Source organism: Protopterus annectens, chromosome 16.part0 (genome assembly GCF_019279795.1).
Source record: "Protopterus annectens isolate FY-2018-M chromosome 16.part0, PAN1.0, whole genome shotgun sequence".
Lineage (NCBI taxonomy): Eukaryota > Metazoa > Chordata > Ceratodontiformes > Protopteridae > Protopterus > Protopterus annectens.
In genome coordinates this window covers 550,839,436-550,867,196 of record NC_056750.1, presented here as the reverse complement: position 1 = coordinate 550,867,196, position 27,761 = coordinate 550,839,436, and the positions used below count along the sequence as shown (strand labels likewise).

The following is a 27,761-nucleotide window of genomic DNA, read 5'->3' as shown; positions in this document are numbered from 1 at the left end:
CTGTCAGGAAATTAAAATTGGTGTCAAAGGGAATGTTATTTAAAGATTCCAAAACGTGCCAGGAATCCTTACAAATTTGAGACTCGGTCTTGAGTGTATCTTTCAACTTGTTGTCCACCCATTTAGCACGTGAATAAGTAATGGACTGACGACCATCTGTGATTGGTCTAAACGGGGGACTCTGAATGCTTTTGTGGAGCTTAGGGACTCCGAAAATAACTGGCACCAATGGAGCTAAGATAGTTAAGTATTGATATAAAGCAGTGTTAATACTGCCCTCAATGAATAAGTCACTTAACACATTTTTTATTTTAGCATAGGCTTGGTTTAACTCATTTAAAGAGACTTTTCTGTAATTATCAGTTGATAACATAGTATGCATCTTTTCTTCGTAGTCTTTTTCGTACATTAACATGGCTCCACCCCCCCTTGTCGGGCTTCATCACCCGAATTTTATGAGCTTTAACTATTGCAATCAAATTATTGTCGCTTACGTCAGAAGTTTTATTATGGGCAAGTTGGTTGGTCGAGCCCCTTAGATGAATTTCAGTGATCTTTTCAAACAAAAGAATGTTATTATCAAGGGGGGGGGGTTGTACGTGCTAGATATACGTTCACTGCAAAACACATTACTATTCTGTCCTAGTATCAGCTTTAAATTGAGCTTTTGTGTGAATAATTTAAGGTCACATAGCATACGAGCAACATTAGGCTTCTGTGGTAAATCAAAATTAAAGCCTTTTGCTAGTAACTCAATGAAATCTTGAGAGACCTCAAATTTAGTATAGTTATAAACACGGAAGTCTCTACTATTGCTGAAAATAATTTCAGGTTGACAGTACATTACTTTCTGCGCCAGTTGTATGCCTTCTTGTTCTGCGTTTTCTTGCCCCAATTCGCATTCTTTTTCTTGGCGTTGGAATAAACGCGTTGAAAACCATGTGGGTTTTTATGCTCAATTTGTCCTTGATTATTCCGCTGTTGACCCTGTTGATTTTGTAGCCGTTCGCTACGTCGGGGTAAATTAGTATCATTGTCACTAAAGGACGTAAATTCGTCCAAAGTTGTTTCTAAATGTTCAGCATCATTTGTCACGTTGAAATTATTATTAATATTTGTTGTTATTAGCGGAATAAAGTCATGTGTTGGCTTGCTAACAGGTGGATCTGGATAAGCAGTTCTTTCCTCGTATGCCAGTTTATCTCTATTGATTTTTCGTTTTTTTGTTTCACTTAGTTTTTTTAACAAAATATCTATGCTTGTGAAAATCCTGGCGTATTCGTATTCATAACGGCCAAAAGATAAATCTTTTTTTATTTCCTGTTCAAGGTTCTCCAACTGCTTTTTTTGTTTTTAATGTAATGTATTTTTATTTTATCAAAAATAGTTTGTAAAGTTTTCTTCCTTGTACAATATTTATACATAACAAAATAATAATTCATTTAGTATTTTAGCGGGTGTGTTTTAGATGAAAATACATTGTTAATGTTTAAAAATTAAAATAAAGTTAAGGGTACGAAGTATATACTTTGTTTAGGAAAAATTTCCTGATTTTTTAATGTTCTGTCAAGGTCAGGATTGAATATATATACTTAGTAGTTTTCCATTGAAAAATGTTCAACTGCAGTAGGTTTTTTTTAAAGGGATGGTTAATTAACTAATTAAATCAATGATTCAATTGTGTGGAAAAGTTAGAGGGACTATAATAGTACTGAAGCATTTGCTATTAGTTTGTCTGAAGAAGTGCATGTATCTTATGCATGAAAGCGCTCACAAACAGTAAAGTATTTTGGGATTTTTACTTCGACTGGCATCTTTTTGTTGGATCCACTTTGGCAGTTTTTTTCTACAGTTCCATATGTCTGAGATTTCTCCAGTTTGGATTTTGTTATGTTAGGTGGCAGGACTGCGGAAGTACAGTAGCCGTTATAGATATGAAAGAAGAGTTTTCCCCTGGAAGAAGGGCAGGATACATTTAGCTGCTGTGGAATTTATGAGTTTTCTTTTGGAAATGTATTTTTTTATTCAATGGTATTTAATAATTTACTTTTGAATACATTCTGTTTATCTCAATACGTTTTAATTGCTTGCTATAGATGGCTGTTGCTTAAAATGTTATGTACAATATAGGAAAAATTATTAAAAGTCAAGAACTTAAATAAATAGGACTTCCAAGATGGCGGAACATGAAGTAACAGCTTATTTATAGCTCTCCTATTATGAAAACAGAAGCTCACCAGAGAAGGGCAGTAGACTTTTGTTTATGGGTAAATTTCAGTAACTGGCTAGTAAGTGCACTGCTTGGATGCCAGGAATAAAAAAATAAAGAAGACCTAGAAAAAAATCAGCTACAAAAAGTGAGGAAGAAAACTGACTGGGGAGAGTTTTGCAGCTGTTCAGCAGAAAGTAATGCAACCTTCATGCATGACTTCCAGTAAACCTACAGGAAGATATAAGACAATTGCATACAGACCTGGTTAAAATAAACAAAACACTGATGGAGTATATCAACACAAACAACAAAAGGCTGGAATAAAATGGAAGAAGCTTTAAGCAGATATTCAGATGAGATAAGGCTACCGAAATCAGAGGTTGAAATGAAGAAAAGGCTGGTTGAATGAGACTGCTCAGGAAGAGATGTTTCAAAAAATAATGGAATTGGAGGGCAGAGCTTATAGGGAAAACCTGAAATGTTCAGGTATACCAGAGAAGCTGGAAAGAACAGACTGCATTAATTTTATGAAACGCAGCTAAGCAACTGGGCTGGTATTCCGCAGCAGGAGTTGTTAGTTGAAAGGACACATCATGTGTATGCTCTAGACCTGGCTATAAGAAAGCAACCTAGACCTTTAATAGTAGAGAGATGCATTTCTACCCAGCAGAAGGAGTTGATTCTGACAAAACTGTGGTAGAAGGACAATGTACTAAAAGTAGGAGACAGCAGAGTATTTGTGGAGAGTGATTACTCATTGTACACCAGGAAGAAAAGGAGCAAATGTATTCTACTATTGAGGGAATGTCGAGATGCAGGTGTGAAATTCAAAGTGATGTGCCCAGCTGTCTTCAAGGTATTCTTCCCTGGAAGGACAAAATCATTTTTTGATGAGGTACATGCTAACGAGGTAATACAAACGTTTGTCCAACAAAATCTTCTTGTTCTGGTAATAAAGACCACAGAGGGAAAGTACCTGTGAAACCTTTTCAAAATGTTCAACTGAAAATGTTGGAGAGAAGGAAGAGAGCACAAGAGTTAACTAGAAGAATTGAGAGTACATTGGAAATGAATCAGAGACAGGAAGTTGGAGATGAACAGTAATAAAACCAGTAACTTAATATGGGATTACAGTGCAATGATTATATTTGTGAAATATGACTGAAAAAATCCATTTCCAGATTTTTTTTTTCTGAGTTTGTTGGACTTGTGGGGGACTCTAAAGCATATGCCCTACTTCATGTCATTAATGTTCAGAAAAGTGCTTTGGGGAGGGCAAGAGGAGGGAGAACGTTAACTGTAAGTAGTGTTTTTTTTTTCTTAAATAGTACCAATTTTTGTGGCATGTGGTTTTCTTTAGATGCTATAAAATAAAGGTTTTTCATTTGTAAGTTTAATTGGGATTGTAAACAGGTGCTGCTATTTGTTTTCTTTTCTTTCTCCCTCCTTGTTCATTTTTAAGAAATGTAGGCAGTGAAGTATATAAAAAGCCTTGTTAAAAGCATGATAAATGAAAAATTAATGTGCTTTTTCTCATTCTTGCTTGGGGAAATGACTGTATTAAAGACCAAGTTTATTAACAAACTTTAAAAGAGAGCAGGTAAATGAAAAAGATCATTGAATATTAGGAGGTGTTTTTCTAGCAAATATATGTAAGCTTAGTAACAATTCTGCAGCTGATCTTTGTTTCTATGGAAATATTCTGAAAGAAAAACTGGCTGCCTGGTCCTCAAGTCTCCATGAAGAGTAACTGGCTACAGTCTGGGGGAGAGTGATTGGTTGAGGGGAAAAAAAGAAAAGAGAAATTGGCTAAGAGATAATCATCTATTAAAGCATTCAGTGTTTTTCCCAAAGTAGATAATGTTCTCTGAAAGCATTCAGGGGCTTTCACACTGTAGTTAATGATCTCTGAAAAGATGCAGGGGTTTTCCCAGCCAGACAGCTATAAAGATAAGACAAAACCAATCAGCACTTAGTAGAAGCACAGGCTGCACCATGCAAGGTGAGTGACCTTTTTTAGGTTAACTCAAGTCTTTGAGTGTGGCTGTCAGTTAGGAACTTTTATTCCTATCAGGAGGGTAAAACTTCATTATTTAAAGTAAGTTCAAAGTTTATAGGAGGGTATTTGGGTGTGTTTGTTTTTTTGTTGAGAACTTTCACTAAAACAAAAAGTTTTATAAGATGTGACATAGACTCAAATGTTTGACAAGAAGCAACTGTATAAAAGTTCAACCTGGCAAACAGTGTATACATGTAACATAAAAGCTGGAACGAGACATTTAACAAAAAATGTGTTATACATAAAAGGTGGGAATAATAACTTTTTAATACAATGATGCTTTCTTAATGTCTTTAAATGTAAATGGCCCCACAGATAAATACAAACAAGAAAGACTAGTGAACTATATTAAAAATGTAGAGTGCAAAAATAGCTATGTTACAGAACTGAACATGTGAATTTGATAAAGAAAGGTTTTCACAATGGTTATTCAGAAGAATACCTAGGATAAAGGAAAAGAGGAGTACTTGTATGAATTGCAGGGGGAGCTCCAATAGTGATGGAAGAAGATAAAAAAATAATGGCAGATTTGTAGTGCTACGGGGCTGCTGGCAAGAGAGGAGGATTACACTAGCATGTATTTACATTCTACTTAAAACTGCTGTAATCGAGCTTAAGAAAATTCTGCGAGAAATAAACAGTTTTCAGCAAGGAATATTACTTATAGGTGGGGATTGGAACTTGAAAGTTTTCCTTTATACTACTGTGACACAGTATCAGTATCTTAGCTGCTCTTTGTGGCCTTGCTGTGACTCATTCAATAGACAGCTGGATACAGAAAGCCTATAAGTATATTTTTTGGCACTTAATCTGTTATCAGTGATAGTCAACAAAACTGTGCTGCATTTATTAATTTGCTTGAGATGGCTTTTCTTAGTGTCTGCATTTTGTTTTAGTTAACAAAACTGCTGCATTTGTTAATTTGCTTGAGATTGCTTTTCTTGGTGTCTGTGGTTTTTCCCACCCATCCACGTGTTGGTATGTTCTTAAATTTGGTGGCTTTGGAATCTCCCGCCCCTGCTGTAAATTTGATTTTGGACACTCCTCGCAGTCCATCTTATTTGCATACTGTACTGAGTACAGGGTGATCATTTGGGTAGGACTACCTCCTTGCTTCTTTGATTTTGGACACTCCTCCCAGTCCTAGCTCATCAGCTCATTCTACTTTGTACAGAAAGAGCATTTGGGAAGGCCAAACCACCTTAGTTTCTTAATCTTGAATTATCTTCTGTTACTTCCCTATCCACAAAAAAATAAATAAATAAGATAAAAAAATTACACTTTATTCATTTATTTATTGTGTTCTTTCTTACTGTTAAGTGCTGAAGTGGTTTTATTCTGCTGTATTTATTACTGTTTGTTAGTAGCCTGATTAAGTTTGCTATTCTAACCCTCTTAGTTTTGTTTTTTGCACTTGGGCTTCAGGTTAGCTTTTTTACATTTAACAAGGTTTTTGTGGTCTACACTGTTGTGGACAAACCCTTATCAAAACCCTCTCTCCCCAAGTCCATCCATGTTTCAGAACACTATGTCTGGACAATTCCCATCAGTTTCTCCTGCCAGCCAGGTCGACAAGGGCATAACTGAGACAGTGTAGCAACTGCCTCATGTTCCTGACAACCGTCTTCACCTAGCACATAATTCTTGTACTTGCGAGAGATGCATCTATATCAGTAAATTGGAATCCCTGCTCTCTCGAGCCTCAGTCAGTGTCCCTGACAAAGTGGAGATTGCCAGCACAAACACCACACCACACCACACCACACCACCCACATTACATAGCCAAGTACAGCACACACCCACATATACAGAGGTCCTCAATAAAAACTTACCTAAACAGCAGAGACCTCCAAAACACACTCACAGACATTCCACGCACAGCACCAAACACATCACAGACAGCAGACAACACACCAGTGTCTCAAAAACACAGCCCATAAGGCATAACAGTAAACTTATACAGCCCATAAAGCAAAACAATAAACCAAACATACTAGTCATTGTCAACTCAATTGTGAGACACACTGATGACCCCCTCACCAGGCTTGACAAGGAGAAGATCACGTTCAGTTGTCTGTCAGGTGCCAGAATCTGTCACATCATGCACACACTTAAGTCACTCCACAACAGGTACAAGTATGACTCTGTCATTGTTCATGTTGGTGTGAATGACTTGAGACATACCTCCATAGACTATATGAAGAGAGACATGATTGAGCTGTCAGAGTATGTGTCTCAGGCAGGTATGACCCTAGCCCTAAGCAGCATCCTACCTTCACCAAGAATGATACCACAATACCAACAAAAAATAATTGACTTCAACAAGTGGCTTAGTTTTTGGTGTCATTCCAAGGGGATCCAGTAGCTGTCTGCCTGGGATGACATGGTTGACAAACTTTGATGCTTTGCCAGAGATGGCCTCCACTTGTCACCCCTGGAATTCAGGATTCTGGCCCAGGCTCTTGCCTCCCTGATTGTGCCTTTTTTAGGCAATGTCCCACAGACAAATCTTCCAACATAAAAGGTCTGTCAAAAAGCAAGTTGAAGGTTGTGCTGCTTAACGCTAGGAGCCTTAACCTGAAAATGCACTCACTGAAGGTTCTCCTAGCACTGGAAGATGCTGATATCTGTGTAGTCACGGAAACTTGATTCAAGGCTGCTGAGAGCACCCCTGTCTTACCAGGCTATACCTCATTCCACACATTCTGACCCCAAAATGAGGTCTGGAAGACCAAGGGTGGTGGAGTTCCTATTTTCAGTAAAGACAAACACATCTCCAAACTGGTTTGCCAGCATGAAGCACTAGAACTTCTCCAGGTGCAACTGACAATTGTAAAGACACCCATCCAAGTTATAGCCAGCTATAGACCCTTCCTCCATGACTCAGAACACCCACTCCTCTTAGCTGGATGTACTTGAGTCCATCAGGGTACCCCCTAATACCCTGATCCTTTGTGACTTCAACTACCCCAGCATAAACTGGGTGAACTATTCCTGCTCTAATGCACTCACCTGATTCCTTGATTTCATCAATTCTGATGCGCTGGACCAGCTTGTCTCATTCCCCCACAAGGGAGATAGCATTCTAGACTTGGTTCTCACCAGCATGGGTAACTGCTGCACAACCCCCATAGTAAGTTCTTCGCTGGCGAGATCAGACCATCGGTCTGTCTCATTCGAAGTGTCTATCCTATTAAGCCCCCCCCCCCCAGTCGTAACCAGGCTAAAAAACTTCTTAAAAACTGACTACAACCTTCTAAGGGAGGGTATCAGTAGCTTCACACCACCACCACCACCCCCTCAGAGGATGCAGACAGATATGCTGAACGGTATGCCAGTGCAGTAAACAAGCATCTATACAACTGCATGGACTCAGCCATACCCAACAGAACTAAAACCTGCTCCTCAAAGCAACACAAACCTATGTGGTGGACATCCTGTATCAACAGGCTTTACAACAAAAGGAAGAAACTGTTGTCCAAGGATAAAAAGGCACAAATTCCCAATTGGAAAAACTCCCTCCTTAGCCTCAACAAGCAAATTAGGTCACTAGTGAAACCTCCAAAGCCAATTATGAATCAAAACTAGCCTCCAAAACAAAGGCTAATCACAAAGCCTTTTTCAGTTACGTCAGAAACCTCCATGGCAAAGCCCAGGTTTGTTCCGAATTAGTTCTTAACGGTGCCACTTACACTGATCCTGTTGACTTAGCCAACCTGCTAGTAGATAGGTTCAGCGCAAACTTCACCCCCATCCCCCCCAAAGGCCAATTCGACATCTCCGATACTTGCCCCTCACCTCACATCTACGTAGGTCAAGTGTTAAAGGCCCTATCCAAGGAAAAGAACACAGCTTCCATGGGACCTGATAGTATCCCAGGCTGTATTCTGCAACATCTCCATCAAGAACTAGCCTCACCATTGAGCACCCGATTCAACCATAGCCTAAGTACAGGCTTCATTCCAGCAGAGTGGAGAACTGCCATTGTCATCCTTTTGCACAAAGGTGGTGCCACTACTGACCCTGGTAACTATTGCCCTATTAGCTTGGCAAGTCTGATCTGTAGGGTCATGAAGCATATTATTATGGACCTCATAAACAAGGACATAGGAAATCTCCAAACACTTGACCCCACCCAGTTCGGATTCGTCAAGGGCAGATCTTGCCTTTTGAACCTGGTTGACTTTTTTGAGATTGTCACCAAGGCACTGGATGAGGTAAAGTCAGTACACACAGCTTACCCAGACTTGGCCAAAGCCTTTGACACAATTCCCCACTAGGGCATCATCGAAAAGCTAAGAGAACTTGGTGTAAATCCCTATCTCATCAGGTGGGTGGACAACTAGCTCACTGATAGGACTCACATGGTCAAAATAGGTGCCACTACCTCTGATAGCAGACCTGTCACTAGTGGTGTCCCTCAGGGATCTGTCCTGGGACCCCTATTGTTTGACATCTACTTCTCAGAGGTATAGGGAAAAACAAAAGTCCTGTGGCTGACCAAGTTTGCGGATGACTGTAAGTTGGGTGCTGTTTTTTACTCCCCAGATGATGATAACATACTTCAAAAGGGTCTCACAGCAAAAAAATGACTGGTGCCAAAGTCATGGCATACATAGCTCTCAACCTTCCATCTCCAAAATGAGGAACACTCACCTTCATAATGTGGAACAAATGGGCAAAATGTGAAACACATACTAATGGCTTACTAACAACTTCAACTAGGAAGGTCATAGGATGGTTAAAATATGCAGGTTTTACTTATAAAGAAGATCCGATAATGAATTAATATGATTAATTTCTATTGACCATGGATTTCACTTAAACAAATTTCTAGCACTGAATGTGTGACAGACTCTTTCAATGTGGAACTTTGAGGAACATGAACTTTTTAAGACTCCAAATGAGGTACGTTCCTCGTAATGAGGTACACTTGAGAGGTATGATGGCATAAAGGTAAATGCAAAGAAATGTATTATCATACCATTCGGCAAAAACATGACCCCTACTGATTACCACATTAGCGGCAACCCCCTAAGCACAAAATCTGTGGTGAGAGACCTGGGTACACAAGTTAGCAACAATCTCACATTTGACCGTCATGTAGCGGCAGTGGTCAGAAAAGCCCTTTACTTGGTTATCTCATAAGTAAAGAGGTTGCATCCAGAAAAAGGAGGTTATTACCTCTCTGTACTCCTCCCTCATTAGGCTGATAATTGAGTACAACACCCAGTTTGGTATGTACTTCTCCAAATACCTGCACCATCTGGAAAAGCCACAGAAATACCTCACAAAGAGAATCCATGTCCTCCAACACCTGTCCTATGTGGACAGGCTCAAATCACTATCACTGTACTCTGTATCATACAATTTGCTAAGAGGTGACCTGTGTCTCGCCTACAAGGTAATCTCAGACCCTGCTCTACTAGAGATGCTCCATATTGCAAGTCTAACTCCTCACGTAGTACCCGATCAAAAGGCTTAAATCTAATATGTGACATTAACAAAACCTGCTGGAGAGACAGGTTTGTCCCCCAGAGGCTTCCCTGTCTCTGGAATAGACTCACCATACACGTCAAGCAAAGTACATCGCGGACCCTCTTCAAGCGCAACCTTGATGAGTGGATAGGCAACCACAGATTTGTCCCAGGGGTTCCACCTATATCCCTCATTGACAGGGCGACAGTTGCTGATTGTGGTTTCTTTTCTGGGGATAAACTGTTGGCTAGGCTTGTAAGGACCCCAGAGCCATTAGTCTAGTAATCTCCTATGATTCTATGAATATAACAAAGGGAGGGTAGATTTTAGAAGAAATTTATGAAAATATTTGGCATGGAAGATGTGAATTCAGTAATAGGAGTTCGGAGTGAATTTACATATTATTCCCCAAGATATAAAAACTGGGCTAGGCTAGACAGAATTTACATTTCGCAGGAACAAGTACATTTAATTGAAGGTCTTCATACCCACCCAATAAGTATTTCAGATCATGCGCCAATAATAGCTAAAGTAAAAACAAAGGCTAATGAAATAAAAATGATACATTGGCACTTTCCCATCTGTGTGTTGAAAAGAGAAGAATTTAAGGAATGGTTAGTGGAGATTATTCAGGAGCTGCTAGGATAGAAATTTCTTCAGAAAGTATAGCTAGGGAGTGGGATAAAATTAAGGTGGATTTTAAAAATAAGGTGGAAATACAGGAAAAGGAGCTATGGTTAAGAAGTAACAATAATTATTTGGAGGGACTGACAAATGTGAAAGTGTTGCAGAATAGGGGAATCTCACAGAAGAAGAAGAGGAAGATCAACTGCACACTGCTAGGCAGAAAATAAGGAAGTGCCTCGATAATATGCATGAGCTTAGAAAGATTGCTGTTAAGCAACTGTTTTATAACACTAGAGCACAAAAACTTTTAGCATAACAACTCAGGCAACAGAAAGTAGAAAGGATGTCGCCAAACTTAGGGAGCCTATAACAAAGAAGATAACAAGATCATGTAACGATATTAGAAATATTTCAGAAATTCTGTGAGAGTGTCTATACAGCAGAGAAATATGAAAATCGAGAAAAGATACAAATGGAAATGTTTATGGAATAATGAAATATGCCAAGGTCAGAGGTAGGTGAGGCTCAATTACTAACAGTTAGGATAGGAGGACATGAGATAAAGCTTGTGATGTATAACCAATCTACAGGAAAGTCCCCAGGAATGGATGGTATTCCTGTGGAAGTCTGGAAGATAGGAGGAAAAAAACATAAAAATCTGGAAGGTCTTGTTTAACAATATCTTAAGAGGAGGAAGTACCACCACCATCCTGGAAGAATGCAGTGGTAGCTGTAATACTTAGAGGGTAAGGATCCATCAGATCCAGCTTCATAGAGGCCCATTTCAATACTAAGCCATGATTGTATATTGTTCAGGTATATAATGGCTAAAAGAATGTGCCAAAACTGATAGATATGGATCAGTGTGGTTTTGTGGAGGGGAGGCAAACATCTGACAACATTACCAGAACACTGATGATGCATAGTGAAGCAGAATGTAAGAAAATACCATTGTTGCTGGTGGGTCTTTTTGCAGAGAGAGGATTTGGCAGGGTAAGGTGGTAATTTATGAGCAGGGTAATGGAAGCATTTGCATTTCCTGGAAAAAATTATAAGGTTGATTAGGAGAATATATGAGGGATCGGAGGTGAAAATTAAAGTGGGTGGGGACCTCTCTGATAATTTCTGCTTGGCAGAGGAACTATGCAGGCGTGCCCTCTTTCCCCTTAATTATTTACATTATATTTAGAACCATTGACAAAGAAAGTAAGGGATTCAGAAATTCAAGGATATAATTGGTATGGTACTCAAGAAAAGCTGGCTTTATTTGCAGATGATATTCTGTACCTGACAAAACCAGAAAAAGACATTACAGTGTTGTGGAACATTTTGATACAGTTTCAGATATTTTCAGGATACAAAATTAATGAAGCTAAATCAAAGACAATAGAGGTAAATTATGTACCCACACATGGAGTGGTTCAGGAATACCCATATTTATTGGGACATGATAAAATTAAATATTTAGGAATATGGATTAAAAATGATTGTAGTGTGGCAGCTGAGGATATGTGGGAAGAGACTAAATAAAAGCTAATACAAAAACTGAGAAAATGAAAGCTTTATTATATGGATATGGTTAGTAAGATACAAGCAGTCAGAATGTTTTTAGTCCCATTAGTCTTGCACACAGGACAGGCATATTTTTTATCAAACAGAGGAGAAATTTTGAGTAGCAATTAAGAGCTGAAGGATTTTATCTGGGAAGGGAAGATGGCAAGAGTCTAGTGGGATAAGTTGATTCTTCCAATAGGACAGGGCGGATTGGGATTACCCAATTTGAAGGGGTATTTCAGAGCTACACAGTTAAAACTGCTATACATAGCCCAAGCAGAAAACTATAATTCAGAGTGGAAAGGGATGATGATGAAATACGGGGGAAGCCCAAGAAACAAGGAGAGACTGGGATTTTGGATGCAGGCCTTTAAGGAGAATAAAAATAATCATGCAGAATATTATATCAATAAAGTAGCAGAAAGAATTCTCAGAACTAAACCAACATGGGAATGGAGGAAGGAGATTCTGCCAATATAGGTGACTGCAATTAGGGATACAAACAAAAGGCAAGAGGGGAGAAAACTGGCAAAGGAACCCCAAGGTATTGGGAGAAAATAACTGACAGAATGGGAAGACGCCAAGAATTTATTTGGACTGCAGGTTACCGATTACCTTCCCTATCATGGATTGATTTCAGAGTACAGGCAAAGAGAAAGAAATGGGGGGGGGGGTATGCTAAACGAGAGGCCAGCATTGGTAGAGTTTTTAGTAGAATCTAAAACGGAAGTTCCCATTAAAAAAGAAATAATTAGTAAAGCATGTAAAATATTGCACAGTAACTATAAAAATCAGTCAGAGGTGGTTAGAAAGGATTGGGAAGAGGGATTGGATAAGCAATTCACAAGGAAACAATGGGTGGATATATGTATGTCTCCCAAATATGCAACAAAATCTATAAGATTTAGGATTTTTGCCTGGAAATGTTTACACAGATATTTTTATACCCCAAGTAGACTCCAGAGAATTTTTCCTCAGGTAGGGAGTAAATGGAGGTGTGAAGGGGAATAAAGAGTTTCATAGGTAGGCACTAGGCTATTGGCCCAAGGGCCTAAGTAAGCCTAGCCAACAAGATTCACTGGCTTACGCCACCTAAGAAAGTTATTTTCCTGTGCCACTGTCGAGCAGAGCCACAGAAGTTATCCCCGGGGGGGGTCTATATTGAATCAGCGAACGCTTAAAAAAACGAACGCTGATTCATCGACCCTATGTAAGAGAAAGCTAACAATCCCGAACTCCTGAAACAGCAATTTTTTTCCCCCAGGGCCGGTTTCGGGAATTTCCCATTTCCTCCACTGTGGTGTGATCTCGGAGTTGGTATATTTGAGTAGGGGGGTGTGGGGCAAACCCCCCCCCCCCCCACATGATATACTATTTCAAGATTTTTTTTTTTGTGGAACAGCGATTTTTTTCCCTGGGAAAAAAATCAGTTTTTTGAGTGTTTGGGATTGTAAGCTTTCGCTTAAATAGGGTCATTGAATCAACGTTCGCTGATTAAATATAGACCCTCCCCGGGATGTATTTCCTATTTCCCATCCACTCATCAAGATTTTTCTTGGAGTGCTAATGAGGGACTTTGCTTGACATAGATGGATAGCTTGTTCCAGAGTGTGGGAAGTCTCTGGAACAGGAATCTATCCCTCCAGCATGTCCTGTTTATTGTGGTGACAAGGTTTAGGTCCCTAGAGCATGTAGCTTGGAGGGATTGGGATTTCTTTAGGTGTAGCATGTCCAACAGCTCTGGGTTTGACATTGCTTTATATGTTAGGCAGAGATCACCTCGGAGTAGGCAATATGCTATGGAGTAAAGCTGGACTTTTTTGATATGGTCAGTGTAGGGCATCTGTTTGAGGCCAGTAATCCTCTTTGTGAGGTACTTCTGTGGCTTTTCCAACTGCTGTAGATGTCTTGTGAGGTACATTCCAAAAGGGGTGTTGTACTCTATAATGGGTCTAATGAGTGTCGAGTAGAGGGGAACAATGACCTCCTTTTTTCCTGGATGAGAATCCTTTTGTTATGAGGTGTGCCATGTCGAAGGACTTCCTGACTACTGTGGTGATGTGATTATCAAAGGAGAGAATACCTTCCACCTTGGTCCAAAGGTCTCTTATCACACATTCGGTGTTAAGTAGACTGCTGCTTTTGTGGTAGTTCATGGGTACAGAGTTTTTACCAAAGGGAATGACAGTGCACTTTTTGGCATTGAGCTTGAGGCCATGGCTCTGATACCAGGCATCTGTCTCAGTGAGGCCCTTCTGTAGGATGTCCACATCATTTGGGGACTCGATTATGGCTCCTAATTTGCAGTCATCTGTGAACTTCGTTAGCTAGAGGCCTTCTGTGTTAGCCTGTACTTCAGATACCAAACAGGAGAGGTCCCAGGACTGAACCCTTTGGTACTCCACTTGTCACTGATTTGAAGTCAGATTTGGAGTCTGCAACTTTTACAGTGTGGGTCCTGTCAGTGAGCCAGTTGGCAACCCATCTTGTGACATAGGGATTTATACCTAGTTTAGCTGTAATTCCAGAAAGGGGGATGGTGTTGAAACCTTGGCGAGGTCAAGATAGGCTGTGTGAACCACCTTACCGTCATCTACGGCTTTGGTGACTGCCTCAAAGAAGTAAATCAGGTTCAGGAGGCATGATCTGCCTTTCACAAACTCAAACTGCATGGGGTCCAGAGTTTGGAGGTTACCAATGTCTTTGTTTATGAGTTCCATGATGATACTTTCCATGTCCGTGCAGACCAGGCCTGTCAGGCTACTAGGACGATAGTTCCCGGGATCAGTTGTGGTTCCCCCTTTGTTGAGTGGGATAACCGTTGCTATGTGCCATTCAGTGGGCACAAAGCCTGATGTGAGGCTATGACTGAACATGGTGCTTAGGTGGGAGCCAGTTCGTTCTGAAGTTCATGTAAAATGCAGCCTGGGATGTTGTCCGGTCCCATGGATGCTGTGTTTTTGGTTTTAGAGAGTGCAGTTTTTACCTGCGTAGTTGTGATTACAGGGACTCTGCATTCTTCCTGTATAGATATGGGCCTTTTAGTGGTTGAGAGGAGGGTAAAGTTAGCAGTGAACTTATCTGCCAGGATGTTGACAATATCAGTTGGTTCTCTAATTTTCGTGCCGTTGTGCTGTAACTCAGAGCAAATCTAGGTGTTGCCATTGAGATTAGTGACATAGCTATAGAGTGCTTTGTGGTTGTCTTTAGAATCAGTGGTGATTTTGTTTTCATAGCTAGCTTTGGAGGATCTTATAAGGGATCTCAGCTTCTTACTGGGGCTGACCAGGGAGTTCCTCCACTCATGGGATTTTACTCTCTTTTGCAACAGTTTCTTCCTTCTGTTGTACAGTTTGTTTATGGCAAGTTGCCACCAGATTGGCTTCCTTTTTTTGGAGGATAGTGTCTTGGCTCTTTTTGGGATAGCACGATCCATGCACTCGTGTAAGTGCTTATAGAGTGCATTTGTGTAGGATTCAGCAGTCATAACTGTATTGTCCATCTGCATGTGTGTCTTAAAGTTCGCCACTTCTGTCTTAAGAAGCATGAAGTTGGTTTTGGAGAAATATTTTTACCATGGTTTCCTTAATGGGGGGTGGGGGTGGGATGTGGATATCTAGGGTGATTAGCTTATGGTCGGATCGGACCAGTGAGGAGTTGACTTCAGGTGTGGTAATTGGGGAACATATTTTCTGGGAGTGAGGTGAGAGATGGCAGACTTTAAGGATTACCTGTGAGACGCACTGTCTGAGATGCTTGTTGGGCAGATTGGTTTGACAAGGGAGATGAGTTTTCTGAGCTGTGATATGGAATCAGAATTGTCTAGACATGGAAAGGCTTTGCTGTGTCTAGTAATGGTGACTGCCAGAAAAGCAGTTACTAGAAAGGAAATCAAAATGTAAACCAACTGTACTGGAAGTAGTGAATATAGGAACAGAGCTAAAACAACTGGAATGGAGATATTTAGAAAATGGTAGGAGCAAACTACAGAGGAAGAGATGGGAATTGTGGGAACAATACATACAAGGGAGGAATGAGGCCTAAAAGGCAGTAATGTTTGAGTGAGAAAGATTGGGGTACAATATAAGTGATGAAGAATTTTTGGAACTGGGAGTGTGTCAGTATGGTTTATGGTGTAAAATGCTTGCTACTAGGATTCTATTGATGGTATTTGTTTTCATGTATATAATTGAATGCTTGCCTATGTAGTAAGTGATGGTTTGACGACGATGTTTCTTGTTTAAAAACAGGAATTGAATAGGTTATATGATATATAGCAATATATGTGAAGTACAATGTTTATGTTAATATAATTTGATTATTTTTATATGAATATAAAATTGCCTATGTCACAAGTGATAATTCAGTAAAGGTGTTTAGAAAAAATGTCTTTCCTTTATTAGAAGCAGTATGACATTAAGTTTGTGTTTCACTAATAGATTTGGATTTTCCTTCTGATCAGGTGTCAACAACAGTCGAAACATTTCAGGACCTGTCCCTGCCAATTCCTGGGAAGGAGGATTTGGCAAAACTTCACTCCTCAATTCATCAAAATGTGCCTGCTAAGACCAGCAGTTGTGGTGACAACTACGCACCTCAAGGATGGATTGCTTTCATCATGGATTACATTCGAAGGTTGGTTTGTTTCACTTTTCTCAAGATCCTTATCCAGCACATGCTATAGATTTTTGTTTAGTAAATAAACTGCTGATTTGATGTAATGATTATTCTGTTGCTCAGTAGAACACCACACAAAGACATTCTGCATTATAGATTATCAATAAAGACAAAAAAGAGGGTTGTGGCTTAGGTTATGCCTTATAGCACCATGTCCCATTCATGCTGCATCTTTTTTACTGCTAGAAAATGCTAGAAATTTTACTTTTCGTGGTGTAAAAAAGCTGAGTTAGAAGAAAGGACTGGAAAGAATTTTGAAGTACAGTAGTCCGAGAAAACCGTTGAAGCTGTGGAATTGTCTTCATTGAAGACAGGATGGGAAACACTGAGATGAAGCCAGGTTGGTTCTGAGAAAAACTTTGTATTTTCAACTGATTTAAAATTCACAAACTAAACATATGCATCCAATCAGTATGTCTATTAATTGCTCCAACTTCAGTAGTCTCTCACTTTTAAAAGCTAAATTTAATTATTTGAAATTTGCTGTGATTTTTTGAATTACTAGAGCAGCAGTAGTAGTATGAATGTGGCTTGTACAAAGAACAAATCCAAGATATAAGAATTGGTTGTAGTCTTTTTTTTTTTGGTCAGCATCATATTCATTCCTGAACTTAGTGCATTGCAAAGTGGATTGGATTTCTCTGCATGAGTAAGCAGACAAGTTCAGGGACAGTGGTAAGACTAATATTTGTGGGTTTACCGGTTTGCACAGGCTTCAGGGTGTTGACATATTAGATTGCTGGACTAATAGCATTGGTAAAGTACCTTAATTGTGGATCTTGAGAACACAGCCAGGAGGCCACTAACATAAGTGTTCATTTCTATGTAGATGTGTGATAGATAGCATATAAAAATTACAGTATTTGGGGGAGAAGATGAAAATAAAGTGACATTAATTTCTATTTATTCTCCCCAGCTAAACAACAGTAGTTTAGAAGGGAGGAACAAATAGATGCAAAATGTCAGGAGGACTGAATAGAAGTGAAATGACAGTCAAACGTTGGAACAAAGAGAAATGAAATGACAGTCATTGGGGAGGGGGAAACAAAAATGTCAGTTGTTGAGGAGTAAGAACAAGTAGAAATAAAGTGTCAGTCTTTGAGCTGGGGAAATTTTAGAAATCAAGTGACTGGTGTTGTGTAAGGGAGGCAACAAATAGAAATGAGGCAACAGCAGCAGTTAGGGAGGGAAAACAAAATTAATTGACAGAGTTGGGTAAGTGGAACAAAGCAACAGTAATTGGGGAGGAGAGTAAATAGAGCAACCGTGGTTAGGGAAGCGATTCAAATACAAATGAGTTGATAACAGATGGGGACATGGAACAAATAGAAATGAAGTGACAGTTGTTGAGGTGCATGTTTACCTTGCATGTAAAACAAACATGATTCATCAAGTTTTTATTTTTCCTTCAGATGTTATACAGCTGACATGAGTTACTTAATTACAATACTGAGCACCAGATGTTTGTTTCTTTTTTTTTTTTTTAATTTATGAGCAGAGAAAACATGCGCAGCATTCTGTAACGTGCTGCTTTCAGAGTTTTCAGGCTTCACTGTTACCGTCTGGGTGATTTGATTGTTTGATCTCTGTAAGCTGCATGTTTTTGTAATACCAGGCTTTATGACATTGAAAATGTTCAAGACAAGAAAACATGGCGGATAATCTGTTTACAGGGAAGATACAATTACAAGACATTACGGTGTTATTGCTTATTTTTCTTGAATAATGAAACAGAAGAAATAGTGGGGTATAGCAGATTTTTGTGCAGAAATATTTGGACCATCACTAACACCACTTATGTGCTTTAATAGATCTAATTTTGGTGAACGTGTTTATTTTTAATAATGATTTTTACCTGCAGAAGGTTGGCATCGTGATGGGCACAGCTTGTGCCAACAGCCACGCCAGCCTTGTTTTGGCCCACTGGGAGAATCTTTGTTTTTAATGACGGTAATCCTTTTGTATGTTGTTTGCATTTTTATAGAAGATTTGTTGACAGTGTGTTTATTTGGAGTGGTGGTTTGGATAGTTTGAGTTTTATTGAGTATTTACATGGCACTATGACATTTTTAAAGTTTAGGGGTCATTGTGTGCCAGATAAGGCAATAGAGTTTTTACATGTGTATGTTAGCCTTGACAACAGTAAGAGAGTTAATACAGGCATCTGTAGGAAACCATGCAGGAGGAATGCATTGTTAAACAAGACCAGCATAGATCAGAGACACGTGAGCAAGACTATTCTTAGAGGTCGGTTTTTGAGAGCTATGCATATACATAACGATGTGCAGTTAAAGTTAACTTTGGATTTTATGAGGAAAGAATTCTTGGAACAGGACTATAGTGTTGCTGATAGTGACAATAACCTGAGAGAGGCTTGGTCTGTCCTTAATACTGAGGGGAGATTGTTTTTTTCTGATCCATTTGTTAGTACGAATGTTGCCACTGCTAGGACCACTATTTGTCAGGTTAAAGATAAGATTAATTTATTCTAGTGACATCAGTGTTACTTGTAATGTTGTTAAGAAGAATTGGCCACTTCTTTGGGTTAACCCGGACCTTAGGAAAGTGCTAGATGAGCAATTAATGCTTTCTTTTAGAAATAATTTAGAGCTCAAATGACAGTTGTGCTCATAGCCGGCCTTAGGCATAGGCCAACTAGGCGGCTACCTAGGGCGGCACTCTAGTAGGGGCACTTTTTCAGTACTTATTTGGTGTAGGTAGACCAGGATGGGGGCACCAGGTGGTGTGGTGGGGGCACAGTGGAGCCCTTTTGTCTAGGACACCAGTTGACCTAAGGCCGCTCCTGGTATGCTATAAGAGCTTTGAACAGATTCCTCATGAGCTATCAGAGAGATGGGGTACATATTGTTGTCGAAAGTGTACAGCATGTCAGTACAACTGGAGTTCTTCTTTTCTCCATCCACATACCAAGCAAGAGATTTGTCTTGACTTTTATTCAGGTTGTAGAACTAAAAATATGATGTGTTGTGCCAGTTGTACTGTTTGTACTGCATTTTATATTGGCAAAACCACTAGAATGTTCTAAGACAGAATATTGGAGCACATAGGTGATATACGGAATCATAAGGGTATTAGTGCCTTAGCGAAACATATATTAGATAGTGGTAATGATCACAGCTTTAAGTTTCTCGTATTGGAGTTGGTTTTGAAAATATGATGGGTGGTGACTTCAGATGTAGCACAGAGAAGAAGGATGTAAAATACATATTGTTGAAGGGAAATGTGTATCCTGGTTTAAATGAATATATGTCTCTGAAGCCAGTTTTGAAGTTCTGACCCCTTCAACATTAATATTCATTAGTTCTCATGTATTTAGGGATATGTATCTTTCTGATATGAATATTGAAAATATTTAAATAAGTGTGTTAGTTTTGTGCCTTTAGATTGGTTATTTAGATCCCCAGTGGGCCATATTGTTAAATAGTTAATTTCTGGGATTGGTTGTTTGAACCCTTAGTGAGTGATGCTTCAGACTTATTACGCTGTTTCTATTGGAGCTGGGTTTTTTTATTTATTTATTTATTTTTATAAATGTGAGTAACCTTGTATATTATATTTTGTTAGTGGTCTAAAGAAGCAGACTTTGTCTCTGCAAAAATGCTTACCTGTTTGTTACATGTGTCAGTAGCTTTTGTTTTATTAAAAGTGTGCTTCAGCTGTGGTAACCAGAATCCTTCTATTTAGAATTTTATTGTTTTTCTTGGTCTTCTGGTCTTCATCAGGCCACTCTACTTTGTTTTGCTGCAATTATGTCAAACAGTAATTAAAATGCAGTAGCTGTTTGCAAACAGGTAACCTTTCACAACTTTGAGACAGTGCTTAGATAATATGCAAGCATTTATTTTTAGACTTTCATTCACAATAAGAATGACAGTGTCAAAGTAATTCTTTAAGCAATAATATTATTTTAAGTTATGCATATATTTGTTAAATGTTTAACTAATGTTTCAGTGACAGACTGAATAACTTTTGCTTAGATTTTAAAAGGCATTTACAGTTCATTCTACTTTTGTGCATAGAGATGAACATGTATTAATTTTGAAACAAAACAGATATGGTAGGAGCGATACACAGTAGATCCACCAAAAGTTCATTTAACGTCCCCGAAACTTCAATAGCCCAAATATACAGTATAGCTATAAACAATACTGTAACAAAGCAAAATGTCATCTATAAAACGTCTGTAGAAAGATATATATATATATATATATATATATATATATATATATATATATATATTTTTTTTTTTTATATTCTTTAACAAGTATGAGAGTATGTATTTATGAATGAATGTATGAGAGATGTTGCTTGTATGTCTTTTATCTGGGTTGGCACTTTAAGAGAGGAAGTTTTTCCTGCCATAGATTTGATTTAACTTGGATGAGCATTTGAATTTCAAAAAGGTCTGAAGAAGTCGTATGGTGAAAGCGCTAACCTGCGTTTGTTCATTTTCTTAAAATAAACCGTCCTTGTACTGAACGAGTCGTTTTGCTTTGTTACAGTATTGTTTATAGCTATACTGTATATTTGGACTATTGAAGTTTCGGGGACGTTAAATGAACTTTTGGTGGATCTACTGTGTATCGCTCCTACCATATCTGTTTTGTTTCATATTTACGTGCGTGGCTTTTTTGGTTGGAGCGTTTACTCCATGTGGGCATTTTATTGAAGAGATTACTTGTTGTTGCTGCTTTTGCCCAATCGGAGACATGGTAGAAGAAAGCTCTATACAAATAGGGCTTCTGTATGTTATGAGAGAAAAGGAAGGCGAGGCTGACGTTTTGCGTCCCGCATTGGACAGGCTCTCTGAGTGCCTACATGAACGGATGAATCCGTTGACATTATACAAAGCCAATGAAGAAGCATCAAATGAATTGACAACAGGACAATTTGACCAGGAAGGTTTGAGAATGGCGTTAGAGAAGATGGAAATGGAATTATGTAAACTTAAGAGGCTACAGACACAGAGACAACATTTTGAGGTCTGTGTTCAGCGACGCATTATTCTGAGAGGTCTGAGAGTTTTGAAAATGCCGACAACAGGGACACAATATCCAGAGCTGCTATACAAGTGGCAGCAACTTAATATAGAGGTAAGCCTCAAATATATGACATTATTGAATGATTTTTTCAGTCCAATGGAAGAAGAATTAAGACAAGATATTAGGAAGCAACAGAATATCATTTATCAACGTTATCCTGCAGCACGTATTGATGAATATTTTCATGCTATGCTAGATAATGTGTTTCAATATGAAAAGAGACTCTTTGACCAGAAAAGACTCAAGTTACAAAGAGACATTAATGATTTTCGACAAGGGAATATATTCACTTGGCCTAGGGGTAACATGGGTACCACTGGCCAGTATGGACATGGAAATGGGACTGATGGACAAATGGGCATTGCACGCAATGTTGATGTTCCTGTCATTAGTAGTAGTAATAGCAATAATAATGTATCTGTGAATGACAATATACATGTGAATGTTAATAGTCAGGAATGTGATAACTCTACTGAGGGTACATCAATTAGTGAACAGATGACTCATAGGGCTCAAGGAGGACATGATAGTACCCCTACCCTGACTGATTTTAACAACAGAGGACAGTCTTCTTGTCATAAACAGTCCTGTCTGATTAACAAGCAGCCTCAAGAGCCAGTAGTAAAGAGAAAGGTTCCTAAGACTACACCTCCTGGTATGTCTGTGGATGGAGTTATTAGGGATACTCAAGGAGATGGAGGAGCCAGAAGTGATACAGTCTATGATATTAGACACCCTTTCCCCATCAGATTCGAATACAGGGAAGGGAGGACACGTTCAACCAGCAGAGGGAGACAGAAAAGGAAATTGTCCTTAGACCGAATCCCGAATCACAACATCAAGAGGATGTGGGAAGGGAAGGGGACCACTTGATAATCTTTAATATATCATCACGTGTGAGTCTGTCTTATCCAGAGGTTTATCTTTCATTCCAACTACTTATAGTAATTTTGAAGAGACTTTACAAGATTTTAAGTTATTTATACGTAACTTATCTTTGAAAATAGAGTTTAGGAATAATGATGTAGGAGTAGTGAATCAGAGCTTTAGGAAACCTAGCACCTTTACACCTCCATTACATCCTTTATTGGGGCAAGAGGCTGGTCAACTGAACCCTTCTCTGTTTATGTAGAACATTTCTTAAGGACAGTAGTTGATGTTAATGTTTTTATATTGAGAGATACAAGACCGTTCTTGTTGGACCTCTATGATTTTATCAAGAGAACAAGTGGGAGTTTTGATTATATTTTTGTAACTATGGATGTCCACTCATTGTTTACAATTATTCCGAATGTTGATGGAATAGAGATGGTGGGTAGCTATCTTAAGAGGGAGTCAGTAATAGATGAAAGACAGATTGATTTGCTAATGACTTTTTTAGAGGTGGTCTTGGAAACTAATGTCTTCTGTTTTGAGGGACAATATTACCTCCAGAGGGATGGCGTAGCTATGGGCACATCCTGTGCCAATAGCTACGCCAACCTTTTTATGGCTGAATGGGAGAATAAGTTTATGTTCAAGATGCCTAGTTTTTTGAGATCAGTGTCCTTCTACAGACCTTTTGTAGATGACCTCTTTTTACTGTGGAAAGGGTCATTGGATGAACTGGAATCATTTGTTGAAGAAATTAATTCTCTAACTGGATATCTCAAATTTAGTTTTGAATATTCTATGGATAAGATACCATTTCTAGATGGTTATGTCAAAAAATTGGATAATGGCCTGATAAATACAGGGCTTTATAGAAAACCATGTCATAGAAATGTATTATTGCACCGTCGTAGTATGCACCCTGGATACATCTATAGAAATATTGTTAGGGGGCAGGCAATGAGGATGTCCAGGTACAATCCCACTGACTCAGGATTTAATAATGAGTTGGATGATCTGTACAAGAGATTTTTGGAACATGGTTATAGTGTTAGTGACATAGATAATGGAATGGCGGATGCAGACACATTTAGACATGGGGCAGCGGCTCCATACTTCTCTAATAACAGAGAATATCAACAATTCCACACATGGATTAGCCCCAGGAAGAGTTCAACATGATAGAGTAATATGTCCCATCTTTTATACCAAAGATGTAGGTAGAATTAAGGATGCTATAAGAATTCATTGGGATATTTTGTTTGTAGATCCAGGAGTTAAGGAAATTGTGGGCTCAGCCCCGAAGTTTATTTATAAGAATAAAAGGAACCTCAAGAGGCTGTTATGTTACCCTCGTGGGACATCAGAAAGTGAGATAGAGTTGCCTTATGGCACATTGTCATGTGGCCATTGCAACTTTTGCCATCTGATTGATTCTAACCCCACTTTCATACATCCCAGCAATATGAGGTCTTACACGTTTAGAGTCAGAGGGGATTGTATGTCCACAAATATTGTTTATTTAGCTTGTTGTGACACCTGTAATATGTTTTATATAGGGAAAACTAACAGATGTCTAAAGGATAGGATGCGTGAACACATGTATAATATCAGGATTGCCTCCAAAGTTAATGCTCTAGCTAAGCATGTTGCAGAGAATGGAGAAATCATACTTTTAGGTTCAGGATAGTCGAGAAAGTTTATGCAGGACCCAGGGGGGGTGACATCAGGACATATACCGAGACCAGAGAAAGTATATGGATCATGAGACTGAGGTCTGATTTAGATCCAGGTCTGAATGGTAGAGTCCCGATCAAACCTTTTCTTAAATCCAGGAGGCTGAGAATATCTTAAGACCGTATTAATCTATGTAGAGCAATATTTTATATTGATTTAATATTAATGTATATGTATTATATGCTCTTACTTTGAATGGATATCTTCTTAGTAAGTTATTAGTTGTAGTTTTGGTTTAGCAATGTATATTTTTAATTTATTATTCTAGACATGATACATCATATTTTTATACATGACAAATACTTCTTAATTGTTATTTTATTTTATTTCTTTCTATATCACTGTATGTCCTGATCAAATATGTATATAGATAGGCTATGGTGACAGGTTTTAAGTATATATATATATATATCTATATATATATATATCTATATATATATATATATATATATATATATATATATATATATATATTTTATATTCTTTAACAAGTATAAGAGTATGTATTTATGAATGAATGTATGAGAGATGTTGCTTGCATGTCTTTTATCTGGGTTGGCACTTTAAGAGAGGAAGTTTTTCCCGCCATAGATTTGATTTAAATTGGATGAGCTTTTGAATTTCAAAAAGGTCTGAAGAAGCCGTATGGTGAAAGCGCTAACCTGCGTTTGTTCATTTTCTTAAAATAAACCGTCCTTGTACTGAACGAGTCGTTTTGCTTTGTTACAGTATTGTTTATAGCTATACTGTATATTTGAACTATTGAAGTTTCGGGGACGTTAAATGAACTTTTGGTGGATCTACTGTGTATCGCTCCTACCATATCTGTTTTGTTTCATATTTACGTGCGTGGCTTTTTTGGTTGGAGCGTTTACTCCGTGTGGGCATTTTATTGAAGAGATTACATGTATTAATTTTGAGTTTAAGGACAAGTTAAATATATTTTATGGTATCTGATGCTGTAATATTTTGCTCCAGGCTACCACACAGTACATGCTGAACAGATGGTCCACATATCTTACCCACACTGATGCACACAGTCATGGAACTAAATGGCTTTTTTATTTAATATTATACTTAGAAGGGTGATTAATTTTTTTAAATAAGTGATATTTGAAGCTTAAACTTTGATACATGTATTCTGCTTAGAATAATGTAAATTTCTTACAGCAGTGCTTAATGGTAATGATTCCAGAAACAATATATAACAACCTGCACAAATCTGTCCTTTCAGGAGTTTTGAACTCAGGATTTAATTCCCATATTACATGGTTATAGAATTATTAGCATTATACAGTGCAACAAAGTAGAGCCATGTGTAAGGTAGCTGTATGCAGAGGTTAATGGAAACTTCACTAGCTTGTGTGTAAAACAAAATAGAAAACCAAAGGTTAGTCTGACACATAATGCAAGTCGAAGGCTAAAAAGTTACCACCATTAAAGAATCTATCCAAAGCAAAGTTTTTATGTTGGACAAATTAACAGTGACTGGGAAAACAGACGGACGCCAGAAGAGGGATTTTAAATGCTGTTTTTCAAGTGGCAAACCAGGAATAAACTGTTATTGCTAAGACTTTAAAGAGCACAGTGGTGGTTACAGTAAATGTCCAGATGATCAGAGTTGCTATGCTTTATTTTTTTTACGCCATAAACATTAAAATCTTTTGATGCCAGAATAGTGTCATCTTTAATTTGATGTTGTACATATTTTGATACACCCAGCTGATCTAAAACTGATATCACTGCCATTTGCTTCAGTCATTTTCATTCACTTTATAGATTCATATGTGTATACTAGGCTAACGGCTACCATACCCTTATAAGCCTAGCTGTGCAACCCAACATATTATTTCAGTATCTGTGAATTCAAGCCTGTGCTTCCTATATAAACCGTAGCTACAAGATTTTTATAAGCTATGCAATATTAATGGTAGGAATTACAAAACTGAGTTGAAGGCAGTGTAACAGAGTTAAAAATGCTTTAGTATGATCATGGTATGTCTTATCAGACAACATGAAGTCAGTGAACATGACTTCAGGCTTTGGAAGGATTAAAACCACCAGTCATAACAAACATATTACACTGTGCTGTGTTCAAGTTAAATTTCTGCCTCATTTTTGTCATAGATGTGTAAAAAAAACTATAAATTGATGAGTACTGTTTTACTGGGGAAAAATGGATATCCATCCTCAACCCCTTTTGTAGTTTTGACATTGAAACCCTTCATTACAAAAATTGAGACTCTTCTAACCTTAGAAGGCTTTGTACCTCATTATTCCTTTAGTAGTATTTTTATCACCAAACCATGATTCTAACAGTACAGCTACATCCAGGCCATCTGACAGCAGAATCCTTAAGTCATCTATTTTCATTATTAAGCTTCTAAAATTTACTAAGGCAGTTTTTCAATTCCACCTTTCCCCCACTGCTCTTTCTTATAACTCTATTAGTGACATCTCTAAAAAAAAAAGTGTTAAAGCCTTATCAAGTCTGCTTCTAAAAATCTTTATAGTCATTTTCTCTTTTTATAATTTGTGATTCTGTTGGCCCAAATGAATGATACCTATCAGAAGCAAAATAATATCTCTGTGCTATTATTTATTCCAGAGTACCCAACTGAAAGTTTTCATATTCCATCATCATTCTTCTGATCATGCTATTTATACAGGTAGCAAATGTAGTAAGTACTACCCATGCTTAGACACTGGAAAAGTATCTGTAAAAATAGGTTTGCACCTAGAACAGTGCTCAGTAGTCCTCCTTGCTTCATTTAAAATATCCTTCTCATTAGTCCAACCTATATAATTTCCTGTACAGATTGTTATTCCAGTAAGTTTAGAATTCTTCCATTTTAAAAATATTTATTTTTTTAACTTATCATTTAAGATGTAGACAAACATACATTAATAGAAAAGAAAACAAACAATATTGACATTTTCCCAATTACATGCATTATACATCACTTCTTTTCTTGACTTGTAACTGTCATCAGTCCAACATTACAAAAATTGCTGAATTCCTAATTTCCCTTAAAACTCACTCCTTCTTTTGAACATTATTCTGCATGGATTTTTCCGCAATTTCCATTTATTTTTATGTAATTCGCTCCTTCCCATTTCTAAAGATCCTTTTTCCATTTCATTTATATCTCTTATAATATTCAGTCATTCAAATATGGTTTATTAGAATTAGATTTCTATTTTAGTAATTGACTTTTTTTGGTAGCCAACAGTAATAAACTTAATAAGGCTTTACTATGTCCAGCCAGTTTAGATCCTGAGTCTCATCTTAAAAGAATTAATCTGAAGTAGTTAACTTCATTTGTCCATCAACCTGTGGGTATCGGATCCATATCGGATCCGAGTCGGCAGCTTCAAACAGCTAAGATCCGATCTCCAAGCTCCTCCCCCTTACCCATAATCCCCTGCTAACCCTTCCTGACCCCAGATGTCGTTTGCCGCAGTTCAGTCAGCAGCTTTGAGG

The 27,761-nt window shown here is 38.1% G+C and overlaps 1 protein-coding gene across 5 annotated transcripts in view; it reads left to right on the top strand.

Annotated features, from left to right (window-relative positions):
• USP20 (ubiquitin specific peptidase 20) overlaps positions 1-27,761 on the top strand; it is a 5,014,215-nt gene that overhangs the window by 2,200,910 nt on the left and 2,785,544 nt on the right. For all 5 annotated transcript variants that reach the window (XM_044058629.1, XM_044058630.1, XM_044058628.1 and 2 more), the window contains one exon: positions 16,393-16,565. In XM_044058629.1, coding sequence (XP_043914564.1) covers positions 16,393-16,565 — 173 coding nt within the window. The remainder of the gene's footprint in view (positions 1-16,392; positions 16,566-27,761) is intronic.